Consider the following 17,513-nt stretch of genomic DNA (forward strand, 5'->3'; position numbering starts at 1 on the left):
TGTGTGTGCGTTTCGCTTGCGAGACGTTTTAGTAGACAGAAAAGGGCTCGGAGCCCCATCCATGTTACGTCAGTGTCTTTCATTGGTTCGTGGGCTTGCCTTTCAAAATTTGCTTGCTTTCATTAGTGGAAGGCATGCATACGTCATGCCTTTTTTGGTGGTTAGCCCTCCTCGAGCGCAGCGACCGAGTTCTGAAAACATGCAAGGCTTGCTGTTTCCCGTCAGGTTTGTGGACTACTTTTTATCTTTTTTTTCGCAGCACAACCTCGCTTGGCAGAAGTCCAGCGCTTTGCATGACATCGACCCGGTTACATAGTTAACTGCACTTTTGCCAATAAGTTTCACTACGAGTGAACTGTAGCAGCGCAATCACACTTTTGTTTTCCATTTAATGTGGCAAGAATAGTCCGGTTGGGAGCTTACAACTGCTAATAGCTGTAACTCTAAGAAATGCGAGACCCTACTGCATTGCAAATGCTTGTTATGTGTATGCTAATGATCTAAATTTCACAACTGAGATTGTCTGTTGTTTATTAGAATAACCATACATTATTGCATTACTACATTTCTATACTGAATGAAAACATTGGATGTGTTGGATGAACCCTTATAACAATGATAAAGGTGTCATCAGATGTATTGTAGGAACCTTCTGGTAATCCATGGTTCTCCCTATTCAATATTTACTATAAACCTCGTTGCAATATCATTAAATGATGAGTGTTTAAGTATTGATTATCTTTTACTCTCGATTTCCCTGTTAATCTGCTCTTCTTATTTATTTTGCTCTATTCTTAGACCAACATTTACCCTTTCAAAACGGCCACCACGTCCTTGGTAGAATCGTCCACATGCGGAGGTCCTGTTTTTTGATTTTTATTACCTGGGCCAAGCGTATGCACTTATTTCATCCATTAGGGAGTGTATGAGATCTTCTCATGGCGAACCTTGCGGGCACTGGGGTAAGATCTTATCTCTTTCCCCCATCTGGAGATTTTTTTCCTTGTTTTTTCTGCAATTCCGGCAATAATAAGTTCATATTACTTCTTACAGCCAAGGGAGGCTTCTGGTTTCCTGCCGAATATTGGGCTGGCCTTCTGATGCCAGGGAAAGAATGGGTTGGCTTCATTGGTGATTCTCATTTTTTTTTTTTTTTTTTTTAACTCTCCTCACTTGAGGGATTTGATCCTGGCCAGTGTTTCTCATTGTTTACACTGGCGTTATTAGCAACAGGTAAGTGGTCGGATGTTTTGGCTCACCTGTAGTTCTACTTTAATTTATGTTTGAAAACAGGCCATGAGTGAGATGTTTTTTGCATTTTTTTTTTTTTTTACAGAAGTTTTCCCCTAAATTGATATTGTGGGGAAGTATATTTCCAGGGGAGTACACTCCAATGGAGTGTACCTGCGAGCCTTGACCCGTGGCCATAGTGCCCCTTGGTAACTGACCTAGGTTTGGCATATGGAGGGTTCACTCACACGATGGATGCCACTTAATGTATGCTGTATATTAGAACCCACATGTTTTTATCACTAAGTATTTCTGCATTACACCAGAAGTTCTATAATTTCTACAAGGCACTATATCTAACTGATTATGGGTGCAGTTGTGCTGTGTTGTACATAGTTGTGACTGTGAAGTTTTGGATTTTGTGTGACTGTGTTCGTTTGATACCTGTAGTAGTGAGTCCCACTGGGGTAACTACCCTCACAAGATTATTTTAATGGTACTAATAAATGAATGCATTTTTAGGAGTTGATTGGACACAACCTGGGTATTATGCTCGTCCCAAGTACATTATTCACTATATTACAGCTTAGAGGCCTCTGTCCCTTAGAACATCACATTCGCCCTATGGTGAATCGGTCTCTATGGCCTGCCAAGTGTCACCATACTTCTCTTGAATATTATACTAAATCCTCTGCTACATTCTCTGGTGTGTGCAGAACAGTATTTTAACGCCCCCATAATCCTGATCTTCCTGCTCTTCTTCAAAGCGGGTGGTCTCACCTTCTCTGTTTCATGAACTCTATGCCTTTTGAAGCACAAAGGACTTTGTATGTATTCAATGTTGTGTTGAAATATTTTTACTAACAAATTTGCTATTTAAACACAGATTGCTTTTTATCTACATACTGCAACATTATGTTTTAGACACTGCATCATTTAAAAGTATTTGTTCCTTCTAGGTACTCAGCTTTGGCCGTTTGAGTCCTGTCTTGTGTCTCACCCTTTCTTCGAATGTTAATGGCACTCCTGTCCCATTTCAATATAAATAATCCCCAGAATTAGTGTCAATGCTTTCTGGCTGTACCTAACTAGTTGCCTTACCTATGAATCCAGTAGAATGGGATTTTTCAACAACACCTTCGTCACGCAGCAATTTTTATTTTGAGGGTTGGTTCAAATACCTTTTTTATGTGTAGACGATGCCAACCTCAAAATTTGCCATTGGATTTGAATGAACTCTCAGTCAGTTAACAAAGTCCTTTAATTGGAGACACTGTAAACCTGCAGTCTCTCGTCTTTATCTGTAAAACGTTCTCAGGTACAGACTGCTGGACCTCCACTGCCTAGGAATACATTTCATTGAGGTTGGAATCAAATGGGTGTTTCTCATGAGCCTTCCCTGAAGTCAGAATAGTCTCCAACTTCAAATGGAGTCCTACTTGGTTAGAGCATTCCTCTGCCTCAACAAAAGTGAGTCGGAACTCTCCACCTTTGCCCAGTGAGCCACAAATTTATATCTGTTTATTAAAGTAAAGAGTGAATAAATGTAACACACTTAGGATGTTTGGTGACTTGGAAAACAGTACACACAACCTGGGTGGTAGACACTGGAAGAGCACTTTTGGTTGCCTTCAGGGCTGAATTTAAATAGCATGCTCACTTTACAAAATGGAGCTGAGGACTCAAAAACATTTCTAAGAATCATTCTCCAACCTAGTTGAATATCTTCACTTTTTACCTGATCTCCTTGATATATAGTCTTTTCAATGTCAATTGCTCGATTTGTTGATGTTATATCATGTATTAAGTATCTTCCTCAACGTGTCCACAAAACACCATAAAATCCGCCAACAGGGGAAAAAATTAAAATAGAGATCTCATACTCTGGAAAAAGTGAAGTTTTGGGCAATATCAATACCAGCCATAACAACTCCACACTGGTTGATGCTCCAGGTGAAAAAAAAGCTTTCAACTTAAATACAATTCCAGACCAATCACTAGAAGGAAGAATAATGCACAAGTGAATCTAGCAGAGGCTCTAGGCTGCAAACAGCAACTTAATCCCAAAGTCATCTATTATTTTCACCAGTGCCCCTGGAGACCAAATACTGGGCTCTGGATCAAGTCTGTCTAGTGACTTGAAAACTCAGCTCTGCGTCTTCCATCTAGGCACTTACCTGATAAATACTGTACAAAGGATAAAAATGACCAACCCCACAATACTGGGGGCATCCCACCACTGTACCACTTGGCCTCCGGTAGTAGAAGATGTATTGGAAGCTATTGCCAGCAGGGTAGGGTTACAATTTTTGTCTGAAACAGAAACGTGAAACTAGTTATTATTACATAAAGGGCATTTTATAATTATTGTACTACTGCAGAGGTGGCGATAAAATAAAAAATAAAAAATTGTGAAGCCATTTTACAATATCAAATTAAATGATGTGGGTGGATGGGAAACGTTCTTTGTGGGACACTTAGCCTTGTAAAATACAGGGAATATCCACAGATACATAGGCTTGTCGATATGCACATACATTTTGCTGGTAGCTTCGTATCCAAGAGATGCAAGCAAATTTACCTCTGTCAAACGTAGAACTTATGGTGCCTTCCCAGACTGTAAACATTAAGGAAATACTCCAAAATATCATGGGGTTTCTATACACTGAGAATAGTTTCCATGTGGAGAACCTAGTTACATATGTAAATGCTCTACCCTGTAATATTTACTTTGAAAAGCATCTAAACTAGTGCAGTGGTTCTTAACCTGTGATCTGGGGACGCCTAGGGTTCCGGAAAGCCTCACGGATTGAGGAACTGTTTAGAAAATTAAATATTAAAAGAATAATAAAGTGTATGTAAATAAAGACGTAAAATTAAAAATGTTAAACCATTCTGCAAATGTGGAGGAATTCAATAGTGGAGGCTACAATTAAAGTTAGTATCCTCAAATTGATTTGTGGGAGCAGTTCAAGTGCATCAAACAATCTAGTATGGACAGTGAGTGACTTCAATTGAAATTAAAAAGGCTTCAACCTTCCCATTAAAATTAAAATTTTGCCTTTTCTATATTGGTTTGTGAAATAAATAAAATTTCATGATTTGTGTATTTGATGAATGCATATTTCTATAATTTCTGTGTATTGTTTTGCTGTTCAAATTATAAAAAATGTTTAGGCGAGGGTCCACTGCTTCCACTAATGATTTAGTGGGGGTTCTAGGGTTCAAGTAATGATTAAGTGAGGGTCCACAGAAACCAAAAGGTTAAGAACCACTGAACTAGTGTATATTTTCATGAGCAAAGTTTGAGAAGTTTGTGAACTCCTGGGAAATCCACAACGGTTGCGTTTATTTTCGAGACCACTCATGGGATTCTTTATGGAGCCAATAAAAGCTGAAAACCCACTACACACATAGGTGAAATACTACAGGTTTAGCTTCCCTATCTTTCAAACTTGGGATTTATGAACTGAGCCAGGAATACTCCAGACTAAGTAGCTCTCAATATATTGATACAATAGGTCTTAAAAGCGATCTACAACATGGTAAAAAGACATTTGTTTTTACCAACATACGCTGCTTTATGAATGGCTACGCTTGACTGAATTATATCATATTTTGTCTCCACGCTTTCCCAACCACAGAGGTCCCTTCTTGAAGGCAGCATAAATATTAAGTGATTTTATTTTGTGATCAGAAAAGGATCTAGCCTTTGATATAGTTATACACCAAAAAGATATGAGAAAGGTTAACATTTTACTAAACAATATAATCTAATTACTTTCCTTTCCAATAGGAACTTGATCATTCAGTGTGGTGCTCAAAAACACAGGTCCATCAACCTACTGTCCTATGGTACGGCCGGCCCCTTAAAGTAGGTACAACACTTTGTGCAAGAGTTAATCCTGAATGACTATGCAGTCAGTGAAGACACCCAGGCAAACAGTGAGCTGAACTTATGTTAAAGCTTTCAGAAGCCTAATATCACAACGTGTGGGTAGGGGTGACAATGAAACTAGTCATTCCCTATGGCGAGATTTAAAGGTCAATGCTCTGACAAATATGATCAAATGAACAGGAATGGCAATAAGAGACGACCTCCCTATGGGGCTTTGAATAATTTAAGCATAAAGCGGGCATACCGAAATGACAAGTTTACAAAACACACAGCGTGGTGCACCATTATTAACTGAGGAAGAAAGAGGAAAAGAAAATTGTCCATTGGCACTGGTACATTTCTTACCTGGAACATTAGCCATCGCAGCCCATGTGACATACATGGTATAGAGGGAGATGACAGATGCCTGCAGCAGGCCAGAATGCGGCTGAGCTTCCTGCAAAATAAGCAATATATATATATATATTTTTAAATCACACCAAGATTAGAGTCTCAATGAAAGAAGTCACCAGGTTTCCTGGTAATAAAAGTATCCAAAACGAAACCATAAACAGTCTCTGTTCATTCAGGAAATCAAACATAACCTGAAAACAGGCCTGCACTCCTATACAAGTGACACACTGTGCTACCAAAGAAGATAGCTTGTTTTCTTACTTTTCACTCCCCACAATGGGAGGATCATTTGGGCAGCGAGGGGTGCAGTGCGCTCAAATTTCCTGTAGAACCACAGACACAACTGGAGGCAAGAGCAAAAACTATCTCGGCTATTGCATTCACTCCTGTTTCAGGTTCAAGGGAATGACCAGGAACTGGAATGAAGGATAAACTGCCAGTAAAAACTGGGAAAACCCTCTACATAGTATAAAGGAAAATAACACTGTGTGGCCTATGGACTAGTGTTAAACTGGGAATATGAAAAGAGAAGTCCTATAACAATAAGGTTAACTTCAATTTAAGAGGAACTGAGTTGCACATAATCCTGCTGTCCAGACGCTAGTCACTTACACTTTGAAAAGGCACTGTAAATGGCATTTAAAGTGCCTTTTCAAAGTGTAATACAGCCCTAAACTCGGTGGGTGGGATGGGAGGGTGGGGGGGGAATAAGGGAATAGTAATAGTTATTCATTATATATTGTATGTTTTGGAAATCAAAATACTTTATGAAAAAAAACAGTCCTAGAACAAGAAGCAGTTAAGTTTTCGGCTTAATAGTCACAAACGACGGAGGACCACAGACACATTTAAAAAAAAAAACTGCCATCTTTTAAGATTGGGATCACTGGCCACTGTATAGTTAGGAGACAGAAATCACAGATCTTCAGATTTTGGCATTTTTATTTAAAACTTCACTACTAATAATAGAGTCTTGTTTACCCTTCTTAAATTTTACTTTGACTGCATCTATTTTTTCTAGAAGACCTACACCCATTCTCTAGTCACCTACATATTATACTTCAGTTGGATTTTCCAACTGCACAAGTGTTTAGGACGTATTCCTGTTTTGTCTCATCAGTCATCTTGAACAGAATGAAGGAATGAGTCAACACTCAGTAGCGAGACCAGCAAGCTGGCTTTCGCAAAGATAGATCCTGCAACACTGCACATCATTATTGATCAGTCGATGGAATGGAACTTCCCCCCTCTATGCCAATTCATTGACTACGAGAAGGCATTCAACAGCATGGACAGGGACACTATTGAATCTCCCCTGCCACTACGGTGTGCCAGATAAACTTGTAGGAATCATCAGGAACTCTTACGAGAGAACAACCTGCAAGATAATACATGGAGGATGTCTCACTGAAGCCTTTCAAGTGAGAACCAGGATCCGCCAGGATTCCTTGCTCTCACCTTTTCTTTTCCTACTGGCCATCGACTGGATCATAAAGACATCCACAGCAAGGAGGAAAAACACCTGATCCAGTTAACACCTCGGACTCAGCTCAATGGACCTGGACTTTACAGATCACCTGGCGCGCTCTCTCCCATACCCATCTGCAGATGCAAGAGAAGAGCAATAATGTGGCAGCCACATCTGCACAACTTGGCCTCAACATCCACAAATTAAACACCAAGATCTTAAAGACTAACATGACCAGGACAACTGCAGTCACTCGTGCAGGTGATTCACTGGAAGAGGGTGAGGCCTACATCCTCTGCATTGTCATAGACAAGCAGGGCGGCACAGACAAAGAGAAGGCAAGAATAGACAAAGCAAGGGTTGCCCTCATTCAGCTAAAGGAGATTTGGAGCTCTAAGGACCTAAAGCTGCAAGCCAAGATCAGTCTTTTTAACAACAATGTAAAATCAATCCTTCTGTAAGGAGGAGAAACTTGAAGAACAGCACTAACCACCACCACCAGCAAACTCCAGACCTTCATCAACACCTGCCTTAGAAAAAATCTCCCAAACCAGCTGGCCAAACTCAAATCAGCAACAATGACCAATGGCAGCAGACTTTACAACTCTCTGCTCATGAAGAAATCATTAAAAGACGCTTGGGCTGGATAGGTCACACCCTTGCAAGCCCACCAACAGGTAGGCTCGGACCTGGAACCCTCAAGGCAAAAGAAAAAAAAGGAAGGCCAAGAAACACTTGGTGCAGAGGCCATGAGGTGGACTGCAAGGAGATGGGTTACACCGGGAGTCAGGCTGATAGAAAAGCCCAGGATAGAGATGGATGAAGAGTACTGGTTGATGGCCTGTACCCCAGGAGGGATAGTAGGCACAAGTAAGTGTCATTTAACAATGATGCAGATCATCATCTTAAAGAGATTGCTACAAAACACAACTTCTCCATGTAGAGTCCTAATACAATAGTGTACATGAATGCTTTAAAACAGGGCTATCCAAACTTAGTCCTTAAGGTCTCAATGCCACAGATTTTCACAATACAAATTCACTCATTCATTCCAAATTGGATGTATTATGTGTAACTGCATCTCAAGTGAGTATCTAGAAAATCTGGCATGAAACAGGCTCTTGTGAACCAACGTTGGACAACACAATACAAGCATGTTATAACATAGGCATCACAGACAGGAAGACCATGCAGTGCCATGCTGCCACGTCGTACACAGCTCCCAGTCACGTATACAGTAATGGTAGATTGACATGTTTCAGGATATCAGAGGAGGGGGAATCTATTGCCAGAACCTCGGAGGTGATTTTGATGTACTTACTCATTGTTCAGACAAATGCTGTGATGAATCACTCAGAATGTCCAGCTAAACAGCAGCTGGGGCCCTCAATGCTCACTCTGGAGATTGATGAGGTCCATAATGTCGACAGCCCGACTGGGATCAAAATGGTAATACCTAATATTTCTAGCTGAATGTTAAAGAGTTTTAGTTGGTCGTCAAGCACACACCTCTCCCCCTCAATAACAAGAACAATAAACAAGAACAGCACAAATCTGGTGCAATGATGTGAAACTTGACAGTTTCACACCATAACTGTCAATGAATGCCAAGTCACTTAGATTGACCACGGCAACCAAACTTGCCCTCAAGGAACACACTGCCACCCCCCAAAAAAAAATAATCAAAGACTGCCTGGCACTAGCTCTCTTCCAGAAAACTACTTCAAAACTGCAGTTCAATCCATCTTACTTGTGCTTCTGGCTGCTGTTAACGCCTTGCTCCACTGTCTTAAGGAATCCATACTGGCCCTCTTATGGGCATCCTACATGCCACAACCTGTCTCATCCATTGATTAAAGATATGAACACAACACCCCTCTCATGATGACACTTCACTTGCTCCCCTTGCAAGCCTGGACCATCTCTTCACAATCAACTGCAACATTCACAAAGCCATCACGACTAGTGTTTCTCAGCACACCCGCAGCCAGGACACCATCAGATTGCAGACTAAGTGGTGCAAAAAAATACAAACAAGGCAAGTGCCCTTTTCATCTATGCCCTCAGGGTCTGAAACAGAAAATCTTATCCATAGGGACAGCTACAACTCTGCTCAAAATTCGAAAAGAGCTGAAGACTCCTCTTTTAATAGAACACATCACAATGTATTAATAGTCCACAACCCAGCTACCTCTCCAGCCATGCACTGACTTTATATCCTTCTTTGAACTGTAAAACACTCAGTCTGTACATGTGCCATGTGCATGGTATTTTTGTAGCATGAACTGGCCAGAAGGCATCGGAGGGAGCACATCACTTTCTCCAAGATGTAGCACCCCACCCTAAAGACTCAGTAGGGACTCATGATCAAATAAGAAAGGGGGCCACAGTTTGAAGGGTAACATGTGGCCGTTGTGAGCTCTCCGTGTTTCTAATGCCAACAGTAAACTTCAGTGCCCAATTGTTGTGAAGGCTGAATGCTGTGCTCCCCAATTAGACTGCCATGTGTCACTGCCCTCATCCTCGCTTTGCTGTGAACTACTGTCAACAAGTACAATGAAAACATTGGGGGAGGAGGTAAGTTTGAAATGGGGAGGTGAACACAGGAGACTTATACCCCAAACTGTCTCAACTAACCCCCCTTCACTTTCCTTCTAGCAGTTTTCAGGTAGTGCCATTCACAGCAGTGTTAAGCCTGGAGCACCCAGTGGGGGGAATTAAATCATTCATGTCACGCTTGTTGGAGACAGTATGCTGTGTAGGTTAACTAAAGAATGCAGTGATAATATACCTCAAGGATTCTTAGATGTGTGGGTGCTTAACCTTTATCCTTCTTGCAGAAAAGGTAGCCACTGGGAAAGGGGCATGCTGAAGTTGATGAGACAATGTAGGTGAAGTGAAGCAAAGTTTTCTACACAACGCGGATAGCTCTGAAATCAATAATGAATTCTGTATGCTACACAGAAATATACCAAAAGATTTACTGAGTAAGAAAAGATGGAGCAATCACCACAAGGACACCAGTAGTTACTAAACCTGCAGCACCTCTTCAGAAGCAAATCCTGGCCTGGACTGTCTCACAATAGAGGTCTCCAAAATCTACAGCCTTCAGTAATTTTGAAAATTGGGAAAATCTGATTTGAAAGGGAAATGTGCTAGGTGAAGCTAATTATTCCGATGTCAGAAAGAGGCACTGTTGAGGCAGGAAAAGACGTTTGTCAGATTTCTGTTTCTAGGACGACTACCTGATTCTGCTCAAGGATTTAGCAAAGAGTTCTTCATTGAACAGTATGGAGCGTCACCCTGCTGTTGAGGCCATGCCCTAAAAAGAAATGAGGTTTCACTGGACATTTTTGATGGCTGTGATTGTGACGTTGGACAGAAAACTTACAAGAATATGAGGGGGGCCTGAATGTCTCCTATGAAAAAGGATTTTCCAAAGGGTTCACATGGAACATGAAATGGCTCTCAAAGGGAAACAGACTGGAAGGCAGAAGCAGCAATCAAATCAGAAAGGACTTTCAAGAAACTGTGGGGCGAAGAGAGACAGCCCACTCAAATTTGCAGCTCTGTCTCAAGATACCAAATTACTTAGTCGCTGGGGGGTTTCAGTTTTAAGGCTCATCCATTTGATCATCTGTCATATGGTGGGAGGACAGACAATTCTGCTTTTTCTTCTCCCCAATCTTTCGTTGCATATGGGAGCTGGGGCAAGTCTGGAGGCTCAACATACAGATCATACACAATGACCTGCACAAAATAGCCCACAAAGCTGGGTAAAGGGTAAGGCATGCAGTTTATTCAGTGAGAGTTTGGGGTTGTGAATCTCATATACCAACTCAAATAAGCAGTGCACCACAGGGTTAATGTGTGGGGTGACCCGAGTTCGGGATGGACTGCTCCCATGAGAGGCAGGGTCAGTACTGATTTGTGTTAACTGAGCAGCTGGGGCTCATTTAGAATTTGGCAGACTGGTATTCTGTTCCAACAGTGATGGAGTACCCTGCCCACCACAGTCAAGGTCCGTCGGTCCGAATGCGTTGGGCAGACCACCAGTTTTATGCTGATGAAGTAGTTGTAGTCAGAAGTAAGCCATTCGACCATCCATCCCTATTTAGTGTGGATGGTCGGATGCTTTTTTTTTTTTTTCTTTTTTTCCCCCTCTTTCCTTCTTTTACTGTCCGCCACTGCAATGGGTATCCTGGTGCTAATGAGTAGGTAAATAAAAAAAAAAAAGAAAGAAAAAAAAAAATGACCTGAACCCCACGGTCATTCGTCTTTTTGTTCTTTAAAAACCAACTCCCGCTTTGAAGTTTGTTTTTGAAGAATTTTTTTTTTTTTTTTTTTTTTAAATTGGAAAATGTTTCTACATTGACAAGAACCACCATAACGGCAGATCTTGCCAATTAAAAGAGATGTCCGCCAGGCTGGAGAAAAGCAATACATTTGGAGGGTGGAGTAAAGTTAGTAAAGTCCTTTGCCACAATGTGTTCTTTTAGTCCATCTGATAAATCCTAAATCGGGTCCTCTGACTACAGTGGAACAGTGAGCAAAAAAACACAATGGTTTAGAACGCTACCCCTAATAATTAGACTACTTACAAACACTTATCCCAACACCTTTTGGGTGTTTGATAGTCACTAGTATGCTTGGAAACCTGTAACTGGAGTAGCATTCCAAGACTAATATGGGCCAATGTCTGCAAATCATAAGAAGCAGTACATTGGTATCCATTCAAGGAGTACTTCTATGAGTGCAAACCTGCTACCTTTTTGCTAAACTGGTAACCAAGGGGCATATTTGCATGGAAGGGGAGCAGCACAGCAAGCTGTAGTGAAATCCTAGTTCGTTTTTAATGGGTTAACAGGAGTTAGCTTAACCTCTGGCTTGCAGACTCGTGCCCCCGTCACCTAGTGACTTTTAACCTACATAGCTTGCTCTGTCTTAGCCCATTTAATTATTTAATTCTTCTAAGATGGCTGCCTTGTTTATAGTTAGGCCACTTGTTATGAGTTACATTATCAGTGTCACCGCGCTAAGGCGTCAAGATCAAGCAACAAAGACAAACAAACAGTAGGTGTTCACACTGAGGGATTTTCCTTCTCTATACTTTCAAGGGATTGTTCATATTAATTGCCGTCCCAAGCATGTCTGTTATCTATTGTTTGGGAACACACCTACGTCAGGGGTCCTTGCAGATCTGTATAAATACATTGCACTTTAGACAGATAATCAGAGGGATTCCGACCAGAGGACATCGCCACCATCGCTGATATCGATGCTGCACGCCGTCTTGATGCTGACCCAGTCTTTGTGTCCCTGCGGAGTCTGAGATAGAGACCTCATTCCAAGGTAACGAGGGTTGGGGGCTCCTCTCATGGACATGGCATTGGCAGATTAGGTTTAGAAAACCCAGCTCTCCTTTAGGTAGGAGGTTAGGCCTTTCACATTAGGGTATTAGGGCATATTACATCTCGTATGTCTTTTCTATGCATTGCAAGATGGTGGGGGTCTTTGTAATAATGACTCTCGTCTTCACAATTCTGTTTCTTGCAATATTCATTATCCTAATCATTGCAGCCCATGCAACTTATCGCAAATTGCAGTTATGTTAAATAAAAACTATTGAAACTTTACTGCATCTTTGTCATTGCCTGTGTTTGTATGAGACATGATATATCTGTGAGAAAGGGGTAATCTCCGTTTAACCACGACATTCCCTGAGATATCTTATTCTCGAGTCTATGTGTAAAGGCTGCCACAAATCACCTTTTACTATTGTGTTTCTGGTGAGGTGCTGCTCGTGAGCCGGTAAGGTTGGGATAACAGTTGCGACTTGTAGGAAAGGCGTAGTCGCCTACAAACAAAAGTACTGTCATCCTTTAACCAGCAGTCTTGCCCAGAGCAAGAGTCCAAACTACGACAAGCAAAGCTGATGCACTGTACTGTGTTGTCTAAAGGGATATTTTCGAAGAAATGGCACAGTTCTGCCCTATCAATGAGCTGGTGCACTTTGGGCTTCCCATTGCCAACAAGGGCATCCTTACACTATAGTGCAATTTTGTCTAGTCAGGATAGTTTTTTGCAGGAATGGGTACCTTCCTGCACATGCAAATACTAAATCACAAGAAGAAATAAAACTATTTTTCTTTGTTACGATAGCCTCAGAAAGGTGCACTAATGTGGCACAAAACTATGTCTACGACTCTTTGTAAATATAGATTTGTGTCAAAATCCTTGGGTGGATGTACAGGAACGCCCATGCACCACCCATGTAATGCCTATCTGATACAAAGAATTGCATGGCAGCGCAATGCACGCTCTTACTTTTTCTAACAAAGTCACGCAAATCGACATTTGTGTGCATCACAAAAAGTGATGTAACCAAGACAAACTTTGTAAATCTTTGCCTATGTAGTTATGAGTTTCCGTCAAAATCCATTAGTGGATGCACGGGAAAGCTTACCTGATGCAAAGTATAACAAAGCAGCACAATACAGTGCGATGCGTTACCTTTTTCACAAAGCAACATTTGAGTGGGTTTGTAAATACAAAACAAAAAAACAAGATTTTGCACATTGGGCTGCATCAAAAAAATGACATAATGCCTGACTAAATCTTTGTAAATCTGGGCCAAAACATATTTAACCTCCTGAACCCAAAACAAAAACAAACAAATGTAAACCACTTAGTGAAAACAGGATGACAAGAAAAAACAAAACCAGCACAAGCCTAGAAGACCCAACTCTATGCCCCAAACAAAACTATCAAGCCAAGAATGTATTTATTTGGGAGGTGTCACAACACAAACATCACCCCTTTTACTCCCTTGACACGGGCCTCTGCTGATGGCATCTTTTTGCATTTTATTGCATTTTGGTTGCTTCGTTTTGCTTTTTTGATGGGACCTTGGGGTTAATTCAGGTGCTAGTTCGTTATGCTGATAGTGCAGTGGGATTACAGTGAAGTGATTGCCCTAAAAACCTTTGGCTGCAGGATTCTCACACTTAAAGTGGAGAGACTACATTTGGGAAGACATCCAGTGGAAACTGTATTCACCTTAAAGCTGAAATCATTGGCCATCAAGAAGGCCAATTAAAAAAAAAAAAAAAAAAAAAAAAAAGGCATTCAAATTCCGGTTAAATCACCGATACATCACACCAGGTCCAATCATAGGGTTATTCTTATCCCAGTGATTAAGCACATAGTGGCAGCTTTCATACCCTTATTCCTGGCTGGGGATTTTAACTGTTCAGTTGTTTGGGATGCACTGTAAACAACTGTTAATGGTAAACTCACCATAGTTTCCACTCTGGCCAAAAGGGCCCAAATATGTGTACAGACTAGATGAGGAAAAACTGAAATAGGCTGCAGGACGACAAAGGGCTACAGGTCCTAGGGCAGACTACGTGACCTAGGTAAGTAAAGTGTCAACACCATAGTCCGTGGTTAAAAAAAATGGCTATAATAAACAAGTAACAAAAACCACAGCATGTTCGCAACAATCCTGAAGGTCAAACAGACAAATAATAGACTGGCTAAAGGACCCCATGGGAAGACTTACCATTTCACCATATGTGGAAGAAAGCAGGACTGTTTAAAAAAATAAATAAATAAATAAGAACGCGACCAGCTTTCCCAAAACCACACAGCAAAAAATGTCCCCAACTTTCTGGAAAAACCGACATTCCTCGCAATAGGACTCAGATGGAGGGACTCATGTGCTCCAAACAGCATTCTGATTTTAAGATAACCATTAGTGGCTTGGTTACAAAGACCTACATTGACCACATTGAGGACAAATATTTTTGAACCTTTACCAAATCAAGGACTGCAACCATTTTACTTGCTTAGTGGGTCTCTGCAATCTGGGGAAGTATGCATAGGAATATCTGTCATTAAGGACCAATGTGTTGTTGCTAAATACTAAAAGAAACTTTTTAGCAATAGTTTGAAACACATCCTTACTAACTAGGTGCAGAAAATTCATACTGGTTTTACCAGCAGGCATTCAAATGTTTGACAACATTTGCACACTGGCTGTCAAAACAATTAAACTGAAAGAAGGGTAAATCAGTGCTAATTTAATTGAACACTGTGAACGCTTAGCAGTGAGCTGGTCTCTATGTCCATAAATATTTTGGAAATTTAGTTTGGAAAGACCTCATAAGAATGGGAGCACTGGACATCTATTCCTTGTCATAGGGTTCTGATGATCGGGTTTTGCTCCCTTTTGCCTATATCGAGAAACATGACAGGGGTATTTGTCTCACTATTGCGAGTTCAGCTTTATCAGGTTTGGTGGCAAGTACAAAATCTCACTTTTTATCAGTGGTCTTCAAACGTTTTAATGCTGCACCCCCTCCTGCAATACATTTAGTTATCCCTTTTAAAAATGCAATAATTCATGACTTCCAATATGCTATGAATGAACATCCTAAGCTTCTTAAGGTAAAACAGCATCAAACGTTTGACTAGCTATCTGCCTCTATTTTTCTCCAAAAACATTTTCAGTATGGTGCTCCTCTTGGCCAGTTCCTGGAGCCTCACTGAGATTAATTCAGACCCTCTCAAAGGAGCCTGCCACCCAGTTTCACGACCTCTGCAATATGTGTATAATGTGAAGCTCGCTCACAGATCCAATAACCTTGATCCCAACCATCAATATAACATAGAAGTTTTAAACCACTTAGAGCAAGTGCAGTTGTTCCTGGGGGGCCAATGACAATGCACCAGGGGGTGTTGACCAATGCAGTAAAATGTCTCAACAGCTAAAAATGAACTGGTCTTCAAATGTTATGATGGAAATAAGTTTGGCACCATGTACCTGCTGGTAAGCAGGAACTTCGCATCTGGTGTGCTCCACCAAAGAGATCATGAACAGTAAAAACATGAGTCTAGAGTTAATAAAAGTATATATTGCAAAATGAATAGTTAATCAAGCTAACAAAAACGAAATATTGCAAGAAAGTAAAGGTTACCAAGGTTTACATCATTGGCAAACCTGCAACTATGTATAGAAGGACCACATTGACCAGAATGCAACAGAAAGACTACTGAGTCGTGTATCACTTGAAACCCACATCTGAAGGCTACTGGTGACTTCCAGTCCTGTTCTCAGTGCAGTTACATGGAGGTTGTTTTTGCAATCCATACAAGACCTCAAGCAGTCTAAAAAATGAAAGGAGGCGTGAACTTAACACAAAAGGTCATGTGGATTTCCCCAGGTGCTTTGTGGCTGGTGAAATATAGTAGGATCAACACTGATTGGTATTTTATGTAAGAGACATTTTCAATGACAAACGTCCAGTTGCTTTGAGAGTCACAAATAATAGATTAACTAATGCTACTTTTCAGAAATAATGTTCATTTAACCTCAACTAAAGGGTCGCTGAAGGATTGTTCTTTGTGGCGCAGACATATGACACACTTGTGCCTCTTACCTGGACCTTTGGAAGGATGGACACAATAGACACGATGATACAGAAGATGAGGTTCAGACTGATGAAGACCTTGTTGGCAGTGCATTCACCGGCCCTCGTGTAGTAAACGTAGAGCACTACAACGGCAGCGATGGTCGCTGCATACAGGAGGGCAGTAAAGATCAGTAGGGCTGTGGAAGGACAGATAATGTTTGTGTGAAGGAAGACCTGCAGACACTTAGGAATTGTAATGGCAAGAGGAGATATTATCCATTAAGCCACTCTCTCTGAAAAGCTGTCTAATCTCAGGAAGAGCCCATCATGATTGTCAAGTAAAAAAAACAAGACTTTTCCATTCTTGCTCTTCTACTGCCTGGTACATAAAAGCACTGTCCACCCCGCCCAAATGAGTACCATTCTTCCCTGTGCCTGTATGGCCTGGTGTATCAGTGCCTTACAGCATAAACAAACAAGTTACTTACTTTCAGTAACGCATTATTGAACAAGTTACTTTACTTCGGTAATGCATTATCTGGTAGAGAATATCTAGCTGTAGATTCCTTACCTTTAAATTCCCTGGCGTCAGTTTCAAATCTGGAAGTTTTTGCTCAGCAATACCCTGCACACGCCATTGGGTGGCGTCGTTCGGCTCCGCGTGGCATCATCTGCGTCGTTGGAGCAGACTGTGACGTCACAGCCTCCTATAAAAGGCACCACCCTGGTGCGCGTACGCCAGTTCTTTTACCCACAAACGTCCACGCCAGAAGCGCCGAGTCATGGATGAAGCAACACTTTGTCTGTACAAAACTAGAGCTGTGAAAGGGATAAACCCTAACCCTACTGACATAGCCACAGAGCGGGGAGGAATGGGTGGGTGTAAGGAATCTGCAGCTAGATAGAGTCTCTACTAGGTAGTGCGTTACTGAAGTTAAGTAACTTGTTTATCTGATAGAGACTTCTAGCTGCGGATTCCTTACCTTTGAATAGATACACAAGCCATAACCTCCTGGAGGTGGGCTGTGGATACCTCTACTACACTAAAAAGTCATGCAGGACTGGCAAAGTCTCTGTCTCTCCGTACCAGATTGTCCAGGCAGTAATG

At 41.3% G+C, this 17,513-nt stretch overlaps 1 protein-coding gene across 1 annotated transcript in view; it reads right to left on the reverse strand.

Moving 5' to 3' along the window:
- SERINC2 (serine incorporator 2) overlaps positions 1 to 17,513 on the reverse strand; it is a 142,194-nt gene that overhangs the window by 21,509 nt on the left and 103,172 nt on the right. The window contains exons 6-8 of the mRNA XM_069224896.1: positions 16,433 to 16,602; positions 5,474 to 5,564; positions 3,408 to 3,543 (exon numbers count right to left, since the gene is read on the reverse strand). Of these exons, the coding sequence (XP_069080997.1) occupies positions 3,408 to 3,543; positions 5,474 to 5,564; positions 16,433 to 16,602 (397 nt within the window). The remainder of the gene's footprint in view (positions 1 to 3,407; positions 3,544 to 5,473; positions 5,565 to 16,432; positions 16,603 to 17,513) is intronic.

Source organism: Pleurodeles waltl, chromosome 3_1 (genome assembly GCF_031143425.1).
Source record: "Pleurodeles waltl isolate 20211129_DDA chromosome 3_1, aPleWal1.hap1.20221129, whole genome shotgun sequence".
Lineage (NCBI taxonomy): Eukaryota > Metazoa > Chordata > Amphibia > Caudata > Salamandridae > Pleurodeles > Pleurodeles waltl.